This window comes from Grus americana, chromosome 3 (assembly GCF_028858705.1).
Source record: "Grus americana isolate bGruAme1 chromosome 3, bGruAme1.mat, whole genome shotgun sequence".
Classification (NCBI taxonomy): Eukaryota; Metazoa; Chordata; class Aves; order Gruiformes; family Gruidae; genus Grus; species Grus americana.
Window position 1 is genome coordinate 6,814,092 of NC_072854.1, and position 13,558 is coordinate 6,827,649.

General features: G+C 45.6%; 1 protein-coding gene across 2 annotated transcripts; it reads left to right on the top strand.

Moving 5' to 3' along the window:
- Positions 1 to 1,789: 1,789 nt before the first annotated feature.
- On the top strand, positions 1,790 to 12,310 carry ANKRD66 (ankyrin repeat domain 66). Of its 2 annotated transcripts, XM_054819767.1 has the most exons (4): positions 1,810 to 1,926; positions 2,031 to 2,276; positions 3,686 to 3,914; positions 10,641 to 12,310. In XM_054819767.1, exons 2-4 carry the CDS (start codon positions 2,138 to 2,140, stop codon positions 10,819 to 10,821), a joined length of 549 nt encoding a protein of 182 aa, XP_054675742.1. In that variant the 5' UTR covers positions 1,810 to 1,926; positions 2,031 to 2,137; the 3' UTR covers positions 10,822 to 12,310. The 2 variants fall into 2 exon arrangements, with proteins under 2 accessions (XP_054675741.1, XP_054675742.1); XM_054819766.1 differs by having other exon boundaries at positions 1,790 to 2,276.
- Positions 12,311 to 13,558: the final 1,248 nt, after the last annotated feature.

A 13,558-nucleotide genomic window follows, 5' to 3' on the forward strand; every position in this document is an offset into this window, starting at 1 on the left:
GAGAAGGGGATAACAACACCCTAAAGAAGCTGATCCCACTTTTGGGTGCAGCTTCTGGAGGTTTAAGGTGGATCAAGCGCAGGTCCCTACTGACGGAGGGGCTCTGCACACCCCCCCCACCCCCCCCCCCGCTTTGCACAGCCCTGGCGTTTGCCCCCTCGATAACGCTGAGTTTAGGGAATTAACCCTAAAACCAGCCCCAATAATAAAAGATGAGTTTTCAGAGAGAGCAAGAGGTTGACACAGCTGTATGAGGCTTGAGGCTGGCAAAGGGAAGCAGCAGGGGAGGGAGGGAAGGTAAAATTTGGCTTGGCCAAAATTGCTTATGAAGCTGCACCCGTGGACTGTCTCCTTGGAGAGCAGGTGAGGTCCTGCATGGGATCATTGGATTCTCTTCCTATCCCTCAGCATGTATGTGTGTGGGTTTGATCTGAAGCTAGCAGAGCACAAAGGTGCTTGAAATTTAAGTTATATTTTTAAACTTTGAATTTTGTTGGCGTTTCCTTTGAAAAAAATAAGAAAGTTGTATAGAATCATAGAATCACAGAATCATTTAGGCTATGAAAAGGTCCAAGATTTTTTTTTTTTCCTGTACTTTTGTCCAGCACTCATATCAGTGATGGGCTGGATGCATTAAAATGTAATTTTCAGGACAGATTTAATGCTGATGAAACGTGTTGGAGGACAACTCTTAAGACCTCTAATCTAAAGGAACAGGTTCTTCAAGGTTAGAGAGAGGCAATGAGGAGGAGGCGGCTGTGCGTGAGTGGTTAAAGTAACAGAGACATGCCAAAGCCGATGATATGTTTGTGGCCCTCTGAGGACCTCCAGAATTTATTATATTTTTTAATATATTCAGATATTCCCAGATCTGAAGGAGTCGAACTCAGTAGAAGTCATGTGTGGGTCTTTCTCTTGGCTCTGGTATGCATAGTTTAACCACTTAAGTCAGGGGACCTACTGAAGCAGGCAGTGATTCCCTCTGGCCTTTATATCTCATCTTTTTCTTACAGGAAAGCAGGATAGAGATGGTGATGTGTCCTTCCAGCCTGGATTTGGGATGTGGTTGGGATGTTTATGGGAGTTGGGAGCAGGGAAATGGCTCCGTCCACCTCTGGCTCCCAGAACGTAGTCCCTGGGATTGCAAACCTTCTCTCACCACATCAGCCTCTGCGAGCTCCAATGTTGGTCCTTTCCAACATGCTGAACATGGACATCACACTCTTTTCAATCTGTGAACATTATTCCATGAAATAAATGCAATGCAAAAGCTGGAGCAAATCCTAAAACTGCTGTGGTTTATGTGGGGGGACGGGACTGATTAGCTCAAAACCAGCTGTCGATACGGGAATGTAAAAGTTTTCTCCCCATTGATTTGGTCAGACTGGAGAAAATATTGCAGTGTGTCCATCCTCAGGATGACGGGGCAGCGTAGTGATCCTCGCAAGCTGCTCAAATTCCCTGCCAGCAAAGCAGGTAGGAAATGTCCCCTAGCACAGGTTTAATTATTGTAATCCACAGCCTTGCAGGGGCTGAAGATCTGCTTGTGTTTCTTGAGGAGGGTCTGTTGTATGCGACTGGAAAGCGCAAAACACGGCTACGGAGACAAAATTTTTAAGCAACATGCCATCGCTCGATTATTTGCACCAAAGAACATCAGAAGATACTTGCACAGACATTTCTTTCATTGCAATAAAACACCACCGATAATGGATCTGCAGCATTGGCAAGGGAGGAGCCAGTTTCCATGGTAAGTGAGTACCAACAGACCCGTGGCAAACGTTTGACCTGAGCTGGCTGTTTGTTAGCAACATCCTTGAGAAATGCAACGTGGATTTGTCTACGAGTCCTTTACATAAAGGGCTGCACTTTGCTCCAGATTTCCATGACTGCAAACCAAACGTCACCATCAGTCTGTGATCACTGGTTTGAAGATAAATTATAATATTATTTTTAAATTTTTTTTTCTCTCATTCCTTTTTTTGGATAAATTCTGGTTTCTCACAGTGCATGTCTCATTTTTAATCCAGATGCTGCTTGATCTGTTAAAATTGCTCTCCAGAGGAGCTGATACATCAGTGAACACCCACTAAACGACCATCGTTCTTTTACGAGGCACCTTTCTGAAGCGTGCAGCATGACAGAGCTCCACGAAGCCGCGGCTTTGGGGGACTATGACCTGGTGGATCGGATACTGAGGACAGGGCGCTGTGACCCGAATCACAAGGATGTCGACTGGCATGACAGGACCCCGCTGCACTGGGCTGCTGCAAAAGGTAAGGGCACCTCCTGCTCTGTTACCTCTGCGAATCGGCATCATGAAAGGTGATGCTGGTTGTAATTGCATCTTGCTCTGATGGCAATTAATGCTGGCAATTAATGCTGGCAATTAATGCTGGCGATAGTTGCAGCTTGTATCTGATCATGATGCTCATATTTAATGAGCAAAAAAGAGAAAAATACCAATTTAAATGGGAACTTTGCCTTCAAAATAATTTGTGGGATTACCATCAAAGTGATTTTTTATGGTTTTTTTTCCCATCACATGAAAATTTACAATTTACATGGTATGTACATATAGCATGTCTGCTTGTCTCCCACATTACTTTCCTAAGAGGTGACTTCATACAGTGCAGAGGAGTTATTTCTCATGTACACCTGCACAAATGAGCAGAAAGCCAAACCTGCTGTATTTATACCAGATATCAAACCCAATAGAACAAAATAATTACAGTGTGTTTTACACTGCCCTCCCTTTATCCCACCTGGTTGAATGAACGACACAGGACCAGAGTTGTTTGCAGCTTCCATTTGGTCCTTCGCCATCAGAAATGTCTGTTAAAGTCAAATATCCCTTCGCAGCCCAGAAAAGAGATGAATGCAACAATATATAATGTGTAATTATCCACAGTGTAAAATGGGAAACTGGACCTGTACTCCTCCGTGCTAGGGTGTTTGTTACACGTTGGGATCTCACGTCATGGCACCCGTCTTTGCTCAGAAATCGAGTGCGTGATTTGCTGGTTTACACGTGACACCATGTTTTGCTTTTGCCCTGATGGATTGTTGCTCATTTGGGGAGCAGCAAAGGGAACTGAGCTGTTTAAGAAAATGATGATGAGAGAGTGGCATGGCCTAGGTGCTGTTGGGAATGATCTAGCTCAGGCAAGGCAGTGTGAAGTGGGGTAGAAATAACTTTTTTTGCTTCTTCAAGCAATTTCACAAGTTAGAAAAATATGAAGGTGAATGAAAACAAGTAATTTCTCCATCTCCTATCGCAGAAACCTTTGTGTTAGTAAAGCTGTTCACAGGTTTTCCAGGTTTTTAATGTTTAAATTTTCTTTTGAGTTGAACTAAAAACCAAAATAAAACAATGAAACAGTCAATAGCCAATTGGTCAATGACTAATTGAGATGTGCTGTTCAGAAATTAGTAGAAAGCTTTTTGATTTTATTGTTCGTTTTGTTGTAAAATGCTTACGGAAGCAGTTTTGTTTGGAAAAAAAAAATCATTTTCTAATGAGTATCATTTATTTGATAAATCAAATGGCCAGGTCATGGGTAAAATCCATCGTTACATGATTGAGGGAGCTATGATCAACTGTGTGTGACCATCTTCTGCATCCTGAAGGCATAAAGTCTAATGCAGGTGCATTTTCTCTCCCTGTTTTGCTGCCCAACGCAAGGGAAATCGGAGCTGGTAAAGCTCCTTGTGGATCACGGCGCCCGGCATTGCCTGCGGAGCAACGTGGGCTGGACGCCGGCTCACTTTGCTGCCAAGTCGGGGAGACTGGGGGTACTTCGCACCCTTCATTCCCTGCATGCTGCCATGGACGCGGCCGACCTCTTTGGCGACACTCCCAAGAGGCTTGCGGAAATCTACGGTCACCAAGACTGCTCCAGGTTCTTAGAAACGTGAGTAGCGACGGCCGGTCCCACTGCGGCAGCTGATGGGGCTCCAGCAATGAAAATTACATTGTCTGCTGTACAGAGGACCAGAACGAATACGAGTGGGTTACTTATCTTGCCACCTAAAGCCTATTAAAGCCATCAAGCACGAGTAGCAGATAAGCAAATAAGGTTTTTTGTCACGGGGAAGCCATTGGGAAGCCATTCATTTATTCCCCTGCCTTCTATGGTTTGCCTTGGTACGTTTTCAAAATCGCTACCACGTCATGACATCATTGTTTTCTCTAAGGATATTACAGAGTAATTATTAAGCAATGGAAATGAGAGCAAGAACTAACAAGTATTAACCCCTTAGAGTGGTCAATACTGAATACACGGTTGAATTGTTTAAGGACAGCCCTTTAGCAGTTGGTGTTAGTGTATATATATCATTTGGCTTTTCTTGGAGTAAAGAACAGAGCCATCCTTTTTTTTTATTTTACATAATTATTGAAAATTATACCATTTGATCTGTTAACAGGATGGCCACATATTTCTCCCAAATTTTGGAAAACTCCTTCTTGTCCTAATTGTTTATGGTTATCACTGTGGCACCGTATGCAACAAGTTATATGCTTTTAAAGGGTTCCCAATTACCATTCCTGTTTTTCAGCCGCTGATTTGGCTCACAGATATTTTCATCCTTGCAAAGATGTTTCCCTGGGTCAGGATACTGTCCTCCAGAGGGCTGAGCTGTGTCCCATACCTTCATCTCTCTAAGGCAGTGGGACAGATCACCAGAGGCCAACCACTTTGTTCAGTGCAAACTGTAGTCCCACACGTTACCTGGTATTTAAATACATCGCTTGTGAAACCTGCACGCGCCGGACCCTGAGATGCTGAGAGCACCCAATGGCTTTTCCTCCCCTGGGTTCTTCTGTGAACTTACAGTCCCACCATACTCCTTAACTGACATCTTTTTTACCGCTGCCACATTCTCAAGACTGCTTTGGCACCATAGAAACCATGGATTTTTTTTTTTTTCACAGACACGTATCCAACTCAAAGTCTCCCGCTTGCCAGTTCAGCACATGAGCTGCCAAGTTCAAAATCAGTCACGGTGGCTGGGCAAACACCTGAGGTGGCCAGTGCTTACCAAATACCACCTTTCATTAATCCACGCAAACCTTGCTGTAGGTACTGTTGTCCTTTTGCTGTACTTCTACAGCTTGTTGGTTCCTGCTGAAATGCTCCATGCCCACCTTTAATCTTGACACAGCATCAGAGTCCTTCCATAGGAAGACACCCCCAAACCGTGCTAGGGGAGCCACACGTTCCCGTTTCTAAGCTCTGGCTACCATGGCAGCTGATGGAACCTTTTTTTCCTTGCCCACCCCACATCCAGGAGACCTCACAGCTAAAGCCTGGCTGTTTATGCAGTTGACATGCTGCAAACCCTCACTATTCACCACCTTCCTTCCACACAGAAGAATTGGCTCTTATTGCCCTCAGACCTTCAGTTTAAAGAAATTTAAACAACAAGCAGATGATACCTAAGTTTTGCTAATTAGTTTTTTTACTACCTAGACCCTAGCTGAGATAAGCTCAGGTTTGCCAGTTCTTTGGCAATGGGGCACTTTCTCCTCTTTATGCTCCCCTCAGTTCTTGACTTGCTTAGTTTCTGCATCAGAACAGGTAAATATTGTCTGTCCTAGAGAGTGAAAGGTCTGCAGGCTCGTTGTCCTTGATTAATCATTTATAGCAATTGTTTACCTATTCAGTGCTGCCATTTTTGCACTAATCTCACCGTTAAATCCTGCTTATCGAGTCCTGCCAAAGCTGTAGCATTTTCTGGGTTCTTGGCTGTGCACCAGAGCTGTGGTGGTGAGGTGATGGCAAAGATGGGCAATTGCCTGGATGATGCCAACAGGCAATGCCCGCCGCAGGCGGAGGCGCCTGTGCTGGTGGAGGTGGCTGGGAGAATGATTGACAGGATGATTGACAGGATGATTGACACCCCTGTCTGAGCCACCTAGGCAACAGCCTAGGGCAACTCATGTAGCTGATGGAGGGTTTTCTGAGGTCAATGACTAATTTAAGGTGGAAAAGGTCTTTCAGAGCCACAGGTGGCTGCACGGCTCAGCCAGGAGTGTGGCTCAGAGAACTTAGTAACTGGGAAGACACTTTGAATGGCCATGCCTAGGACATTTTATAAGACACATAAAGCCTATATGATCACCTCGCAGCCATAATGCAGTCTGTGGGCAGCCAAGAGTTTATCACCGGGGCTCAGGAACCCCTTCTTTAAGCTCAGCCACTATAATTTACAGCCACAGTGGATGCCTTCACCCTCATGCAACAGTTTTACCTCCTCACATCAGCAAACTTGGCGGTAACTAGGGGAAATTATGGGCATTTGTAGTATAATCACGATTACTTTCTGCTCCTTCAGGTGTGCAGAAGGTCCCACAGGCGATGTCCATGGTCAGGCAGTGCTCCGTGGCTCCGGCGGGAGCTGGGCAGTACTGATGTGTGCTGCAGGCAGACAATAAATGTGTGTGTCTGCGTGCTAATGCTGCGCAGCACAGAGTAGGTCTGCCCTCTGCTCGCAGTGTCTGTGGTATTGGTATGTAAATATGAGGGGTATTTTGTTACAGAGCATCACTGTCAGTTTTGGATATTTGCCTGTCATGCAAAAAGAGCGAAAAGGCAATTTTAAAAATAACAGCCTATGCCAAATGCAGGGCTGACATGCATATCTAGACAGGGCTATGAGCATCCAAATCCTTTCCAGTTTGGCCCCCTCTAGCACCACCGTGATCCTTGCACGCTGTGTGCCTGACCCCAGGTGCTGCTGGCTGCATGAACCTGGGCTGAGCAATTGCTCTGTGCTGGCACTGCTTGCATCGACACGGAAATATTACATGTGTCGACATGTATATATAATTAACATGTAAATATTAGGAATATTCTGCTACAGAATAGCTGTACCACTCACCGAGATTTGCATGGACATGCAAAGAACAGGAAACGGCCTTCAAAACACAGCAGCTTCTGATTAACAAACATATAATTTGCATTAGATTTTTTTTTGCATGAGAAGAGCTTTACCCTGGATGCTGTGAGAGCTGCCAGGAATGGCACCGAGGCGACACAGGGACCCGCGGCTCATGGCTGCTGCCAGCCTCTCTGCAAAGTGCCCAGCATTGAAACTGCGCTAAAGGCTCCTGCTGTCTAAGCCCAGGGCGTATATATATCTACATATGTACACACAAACGCACATCTATAAATATGTTTGTCTGTCTGTATGTGGAATCATAGAATATCCTGAGTTGGAAGGGACCCATAAGGATCATCGAGTCCAACTCCTGGCTCCACACAGGACCAGCCGAATCAGAGCGTATGACTGAGAGTGTTGTCCAGATGCTTCCTGAACTCAGTCAAGCTCGGTGCTGTGACCACTTCCCTGGGGAGCCTGTTCCAGTGCCCAACCACCCTCTCAGTGAAGAACCTTTTCCTGATACCCAACCTAAACCTCCCCCATTGCAGCTTCATTCCGTTCCCTCGGGTTCTATCACTGGTCACCAGAGGGAGGAGATCAGCACCTGCCCCCTCACTCCCCCTCGTGAGGAAGCTGTAGGCTGCAGTGAGGTCTCCCCTCAGTCTCCTCTTCTCTAGGCTGAACAAACCTGACTTCAGCCTCTCCTCATATGTCTTCCCCTCTAGACCCTTCACCATCTTTGTTGCCCTCCTTTGGACACTCTCCAATAGTTTTATGTCCTTTTTGTACTGTGGCACCCAAAACTGCACACAGTACTCGAGGTGAGGCTGCACCAGCGCAGTGTAGAGTGGGACAATCACTTCCCTAGACCGGCTAGCAATGCCGTGCTTGATGCACCCCAGGATACAGTTGGCCTTCCTGGCAGCCTGGGCACACTGTTGACTCATGTTCAACTTGCTGTCGACCAAGACCCCCAAGTCCCTTTCAGCATGGCTGGTCTCCAGCGTCTCATCACCCAGTCTGTATGTATAGCCAGGGTTGCCCCTTCCCAGGTGCAGAATCTGGCATATACATATATATGTATATATGCACACATATATAGTAAGCCCATGCTATGCAGAACATCTGTGTGGAGCTGCTGGCTTTGCTCCATGGTCTCAGCCAGGACAGCATTGCACTGATGTGACAGTGCTGCTGTATTACAGGGAAGAAAAGAAAAGATTTTTCCCAATATTTGGTGGTATTTTTGACAGAGCTCCATAAATACCGAGTACCTACAAAATCTGCAGTAGGAGAAAATGGTTTGTCTTCTCTTGGACAAGATGTACAATTGGGGTGTCTGTGCCTGGGTGCTGGCAGTGGGAGGGTGCAGGGGGAGTCTTTGTGAAAAGAGATTGGAGCTGCAGCACGCTGGACACACTGCGGGGCACAGCTCAGCCCATCAGCGATGCTGGTGGCTCCTCTGGGAAAACATATTTAAGAAAGGGCAAAAATGCTGCCCGGCAGTGAGGAGTGAGGGAAGAAGTGTGAGAAACAGACAAGGGTTAGAGCAGGAGGACGAAGAGGAGGTGCTCCAGGTTTCAGGGCAGGGATTCCTCTGCAGCCCATGGAGGGCCATGGTGGAGCAGATATCCACACTGCAGACCATGGACGGCCATGGTGGAGCAGGTGGACATGCCCTGAAGGAGCTGTGGCCCAATGAGAGCCTATGCTGTAGCTGGCTTATCCTGAAGGACTGCAGCCCATGGGAAGGACCCACACTGGAGCAGGGGAAGAGTGTGAGGAGGGAGTGGCAGAGATGAAGCGTTATGAACTGACCACAACCCCCATTCCCCATCCCCCTGCACCACTTGGGGGGAGGAGGTAGAGGAGTTGGGAATGAAGGAGTGAAGTTGAGCCTGGGAGGAAGAGGGGGTGAGGGGGAGATCATTAAATTTTGTCATTTTTCCTCGTCATCCTACGCTATTTTCAATTGACAATAAATTAAATTGAGTTTCCCCAAGTCTGTTTTGCCCATCACAGTAATTGGTAAGTGATCTCCATGTCTTTATTTTGACCCAAAAGCTTTTCCGTCTTTGCCCCCCCATCCTGTTGAGGAGGGGCAGTGAGAGAGCGGCTGGGTGGGCATATGGCAGATGGCCAAGGTCAACCCACCACAGTGGCTCCTGTTTTTTCAGTACTTTCTCCTGCTTACCACTGACGTGAGAAAGAAAAAGAAGGCCTGAGTTTTTGCTTTTGCTTTTTTTTGAAAGAGAACTGAAAGAAACTTTCAGTGACTTGAAACTTGGGGGTTGGACTAGATGTTCTTCAAAGGTCCCTTCCAACCCAAACCATTCCATGATTCTATGTTCTGTGACTTGGGTGTGAATGATAGACGTATTCATTCTTTTAAAATTCCTCAGTGCCTACCAAATGCATAAAGGAGCCATCTATTTTTTATTTTGGAGTCACTTTTTTCCAAAATAATTGGCTGTGTCAGTGCCAGGCACGTGTAAAGATTGTAAAGAGAAAGTTAGCAACACTTAATAGGAAAAATATTTAAGAGCTGTGATTAACAAAACCATAATTGAGATGATAAAAAAAAATAAATTCTACTGCTCAAAGGAGCAGTTTGGTCATGACGAAAGTGTTTTTTGATTTGCTTTTGGTTGTTGGGAAATGTAATGAAAAAACATTGATATTTCAAGGCTATAAGGAAAACTACAGTGAAGTATGTTTGTTTTCAGGTTAGCTTGTACAGCGTCCTTCACTGAAGATTTGGGACTGTGTTTGTTTCATAGAAAATATATGACCAAAAATATATAGAAAATATAGAAAATATGTCACCAAAAAAAAATTAGGATTTGGTAAATAACAGATGCCAAGAGCAAACTCACTGCTGACTTGGAAATCTCAGGGTCTGGATGGATGATGGTTCAGTGTCTGACATCCAGAGGTTTCACAAACTTGAAATGATGAAGATAACGCAGCTAAAAGACCCTGAAATCAGAAGAGAGTTGTGAATGATTTGTATATGGTGATACCAGGCTGGGGAAAATGGTATCTTCTACGTAATATTTTCCCTTGCAAAATCTGAACCTCTGCAGCACAGCCTTCTTTCTATGACATTGCTTAATTCAAGTTATTATTTAAAAAACAGAAATGGGGATGAATTGTCAAGTTCAGTTCTGGATCTGAATGCAAAGTTTAGCAAAATTTCAGGGCTGAATTGGATTAGGATTAGATAATTTCTGAGGTTAAAAGGTCACCTATAAAGAAGAACTACGTACAAACCCTCCCAAATTCCAGTTGTCTTCAGATCTGATGTTTTGGCATTAAGAATTTCTAGTACTTATGAATGAGCACTACAAAAAATAAAAGAAAATGGAAATGTTGCAGTGAGTTAATGTACGATGTACAATTGCATTATATCTGCTTAATTCTACTGAATAGCACACACATTCACAAGGTCAGTCTTTGCGAGCTTTTTATGCTTAAAATTTTGATTCCAGTGGCAAAAGTCTGATCTCACTGTAGATCCTTATTGAAGGTTTCCCACTTCAGCCCAACTCTCAGTGAGTACCTGGTCGCTTGGGGTGATGAATGCTGTCGGATTTGGGATGAGCCTCAGGGTTTTCTCATGTCTTGCTGGCAACAGTGCTTTGACTGTACGAAGACACGATCCCCCAATCCTGTAGATGGGCCACTCGTGAACGGTGGTATGAATGTGCTGTGCTCAGTATCTAAAGATGCACTCTTGCTTTCTTCCCCAGAGCAGAGGAGGAGAGCAGAAACTATCGCAGGACAGCCGCAATAAAAGGAATCCCCTTAGACCAGAGAGATGAAGACTGGGAACTCAAGAAAGAAGAGCTTAAGAGAAATCCACCGTGTTCTTGGGAGAACTACACATCCTCTGCTCAAAAGAAAAATAAAAGAATAAGGAGGAAGCAGTAGTGTGCCCTGACTATTTGAGAATTTGCAGTGCAGAGCAAAGACACTGGCAGACCTCAGGAGCATCTGCAGGGTGAAATATGGATGAGCAGGAGAAGCAGATGGGCACAGGAATGCATCTTGTGATGTACTGAAAATACTGTCGTTAATAGGGAGCAGGTGGAAGTGCTTCTGTCTGTCTGCATGTGTCAGATCTCAAATATCAGGAAACTGCAGAAGTTGTTTAAATATACTAATAATCTAATTCACTGAAATGTATAAATATACAGAAATGACAGCAGTTACCCATATTGTCTGAGAGGGAAATGGTTTTGTTCCTAATTGATTCATGAAAGCATCTGGGACTGTGGTTCTGCTCACTCTGGTGATGTCTGTGGCTTTTGCTTGTTTGCTTTTGGTTCTGAGTCAACCATGGAGCTCTATAGAGGCTCGTAGCCTCTGGCGGTGCCTCTCTCTTTGGGAGTGGGGTGTAGTTGCTTCTTCTGGCTGAAGGGGAGATGTTAATGTTGTCCTTTTACAGGACACATGGGTCTAACAGCCTGTATCTACCATTCCTGGCCCAGCAGAAGGGAAAACATGCTCCCTCGTTGCAACTTTCAGACATCCGTGACTGCAAAGACAGAGCGCTGCCTTCAGTGCCCCCAGCCATTTTCATGTCTATGCTCATAGGAATGCTGTGGAACGAGTCCTGAGCGTCCCTCTGCTCATCAACACTTTCCATGGCAAAAAGACATTTTTAACTCTCACCTCTCAATCATAAAAAATTTGAATTTGACCCAAAGCAGTTTTCCACACCATGTCAGCAGTGGGCAGCCATTTGTATTGACTTCCGACATCTTTTACATGTCTGCTTCCCTTCCCCTTATGTGTTTGCCTCCTTTTCCCTCTGCTTTCCCTCCACTACCCAAACCTGCTCCTCCTGGAGTGCCTGGGTTACAGATGTCCTTCGCACCCAGCCACAACACTCAGGCATCGCAATCACAACCCACAACTCTCTGATTCATCTCCCTCTTCTAGATTTCCAGGGACTAATTCATCTGTCTACACAGAAGTGTCTAATGCCTCTTGAGATGCTCTTGAGTATCCAGGCTGACCCTGTAGGTCTCCAGAAGATCAGAGATGTAGCTCCTGACCCCGTGCAGATGCCTCAGATACCCTGACTTGAGATGCCTGTGTGGGGACAAACGAGTCAAGCTCCCGCTTTGTCTTTTGTCATTGTCCTGGTTTTCAGCTGGGATAGAGTTAATTTTCACAAGACGCTGGGAGGGGACACAGCCAGGACAGCTGACCCAAACTAGCCAAAGGGTGTCCCATACATATGACATCATGCTCAGTATACACGGGGGGAAGCTGGCCGGGGAGGAGTGCCTGCTCAGGGACGGGCTAGGCATCCGGTTCTGGGCGGTGAGCAAATTGCAGTGTGTGTTCTTTTACAAGTATTATTGTTGTTAATTTCCTCTTCCTTTGCTGTCCTAGTAAACTGTATTTATCCCAACCCACAAGTTTTACCATTTTCTTCCGATTCTCCTGCCCATCGCACTGGGGTGGGGGAAGGAGTGAGCGAGCAGCTCAGCCACTGGCTGGGGCTAAACCTCGATGGTCGTTTGCACTTCCCAAGCCATCTCAGCTCCATTCACAGTTGGCCTGGCTGTGGAATTGATGGTGCAAGTGGAGACATGTGGGACAGAGTGCCTATTGCCATGCTGATAAACTAAACAGGCCTGTTTCTAGCCCCGAGGCCAGCTGGTGGAGTGTCCTCTAGTTGAGGACCATTTTCCCCAGGGCTGGGCACACCATTGCATCTCTCCAGCGAGCAACTTTAGCATATGGTCTGTGCACTGTGGCCATGCTGGTTTATAACCTGTCTCCTCCGGTGCCAGCTGGATGGGGCTGGTGCATCAGGGGGTGATGTTGTGTTTGGCATCACATTCACGGGGGTTTCGTGGAGATGGAAGAAAGTATCTTCAACGTGGTTTGCTGGGGCTGCGTTCTTTTGTGTGAGGACATCTGTAAGATGTTGGTTTTTCCTGCTGAGTCTTGTGGTATGTGAGTTTTGAGGGATGATGTTGCATGGGATGTAGGGAGTAAGAAGGATTTTCTATGGTCTTTTTGTGAGAGGGATTGGGACTGTCATGCTGAAGGATTGACTGCACTGAGCAACAGCAGGGAAAGAAGGGAGGTGTGGTGGTGCCTGTCCTTTAAAGGCCTTTCAGCGGGGCAGATGTGTCCATTGAGATGTTTAAGATCTGGCTCCGTTGGGACATGGGATGGCACAGAGGGCCCTGTGGAAGTGGGACTCAGTGGAGTTTGGCATGCAATTTAAGAAGTTCAATTGCAGCTAAAGGCAAACAGCTAAAGGCAACCTGTTCTGAGTGTCCGGCTTCAATCAGATGACTCAACCCCTTTTTCTTTAGCAGAGCAACATGAATGTAATTTTTTTTTGCTTTACTACTGCAGGAAAAGCCAGAAAAGAGTAAAAGCTAATGGTTTGAAAACACTTTCTCATTCTTTCTTATTAACCTCTTCCCCTTTCACTTTTGCAGGGATGGAGAGAAAGAGGGAAGGGAGTGCTCTTTTGCCCACGGAAAAGGCAGCTCTTAAAATAAAAAGGTTACAAACTAAGCTTTTTCACCTTCACTTCAACTTTTCAAATTAGCATCCCAGGACCGCTCATGTTCTCTGAGCAGAAATTCTTCCTCTGTGTTGATTTGTCATAGAGAGTACATAGAAATTAGTTCAC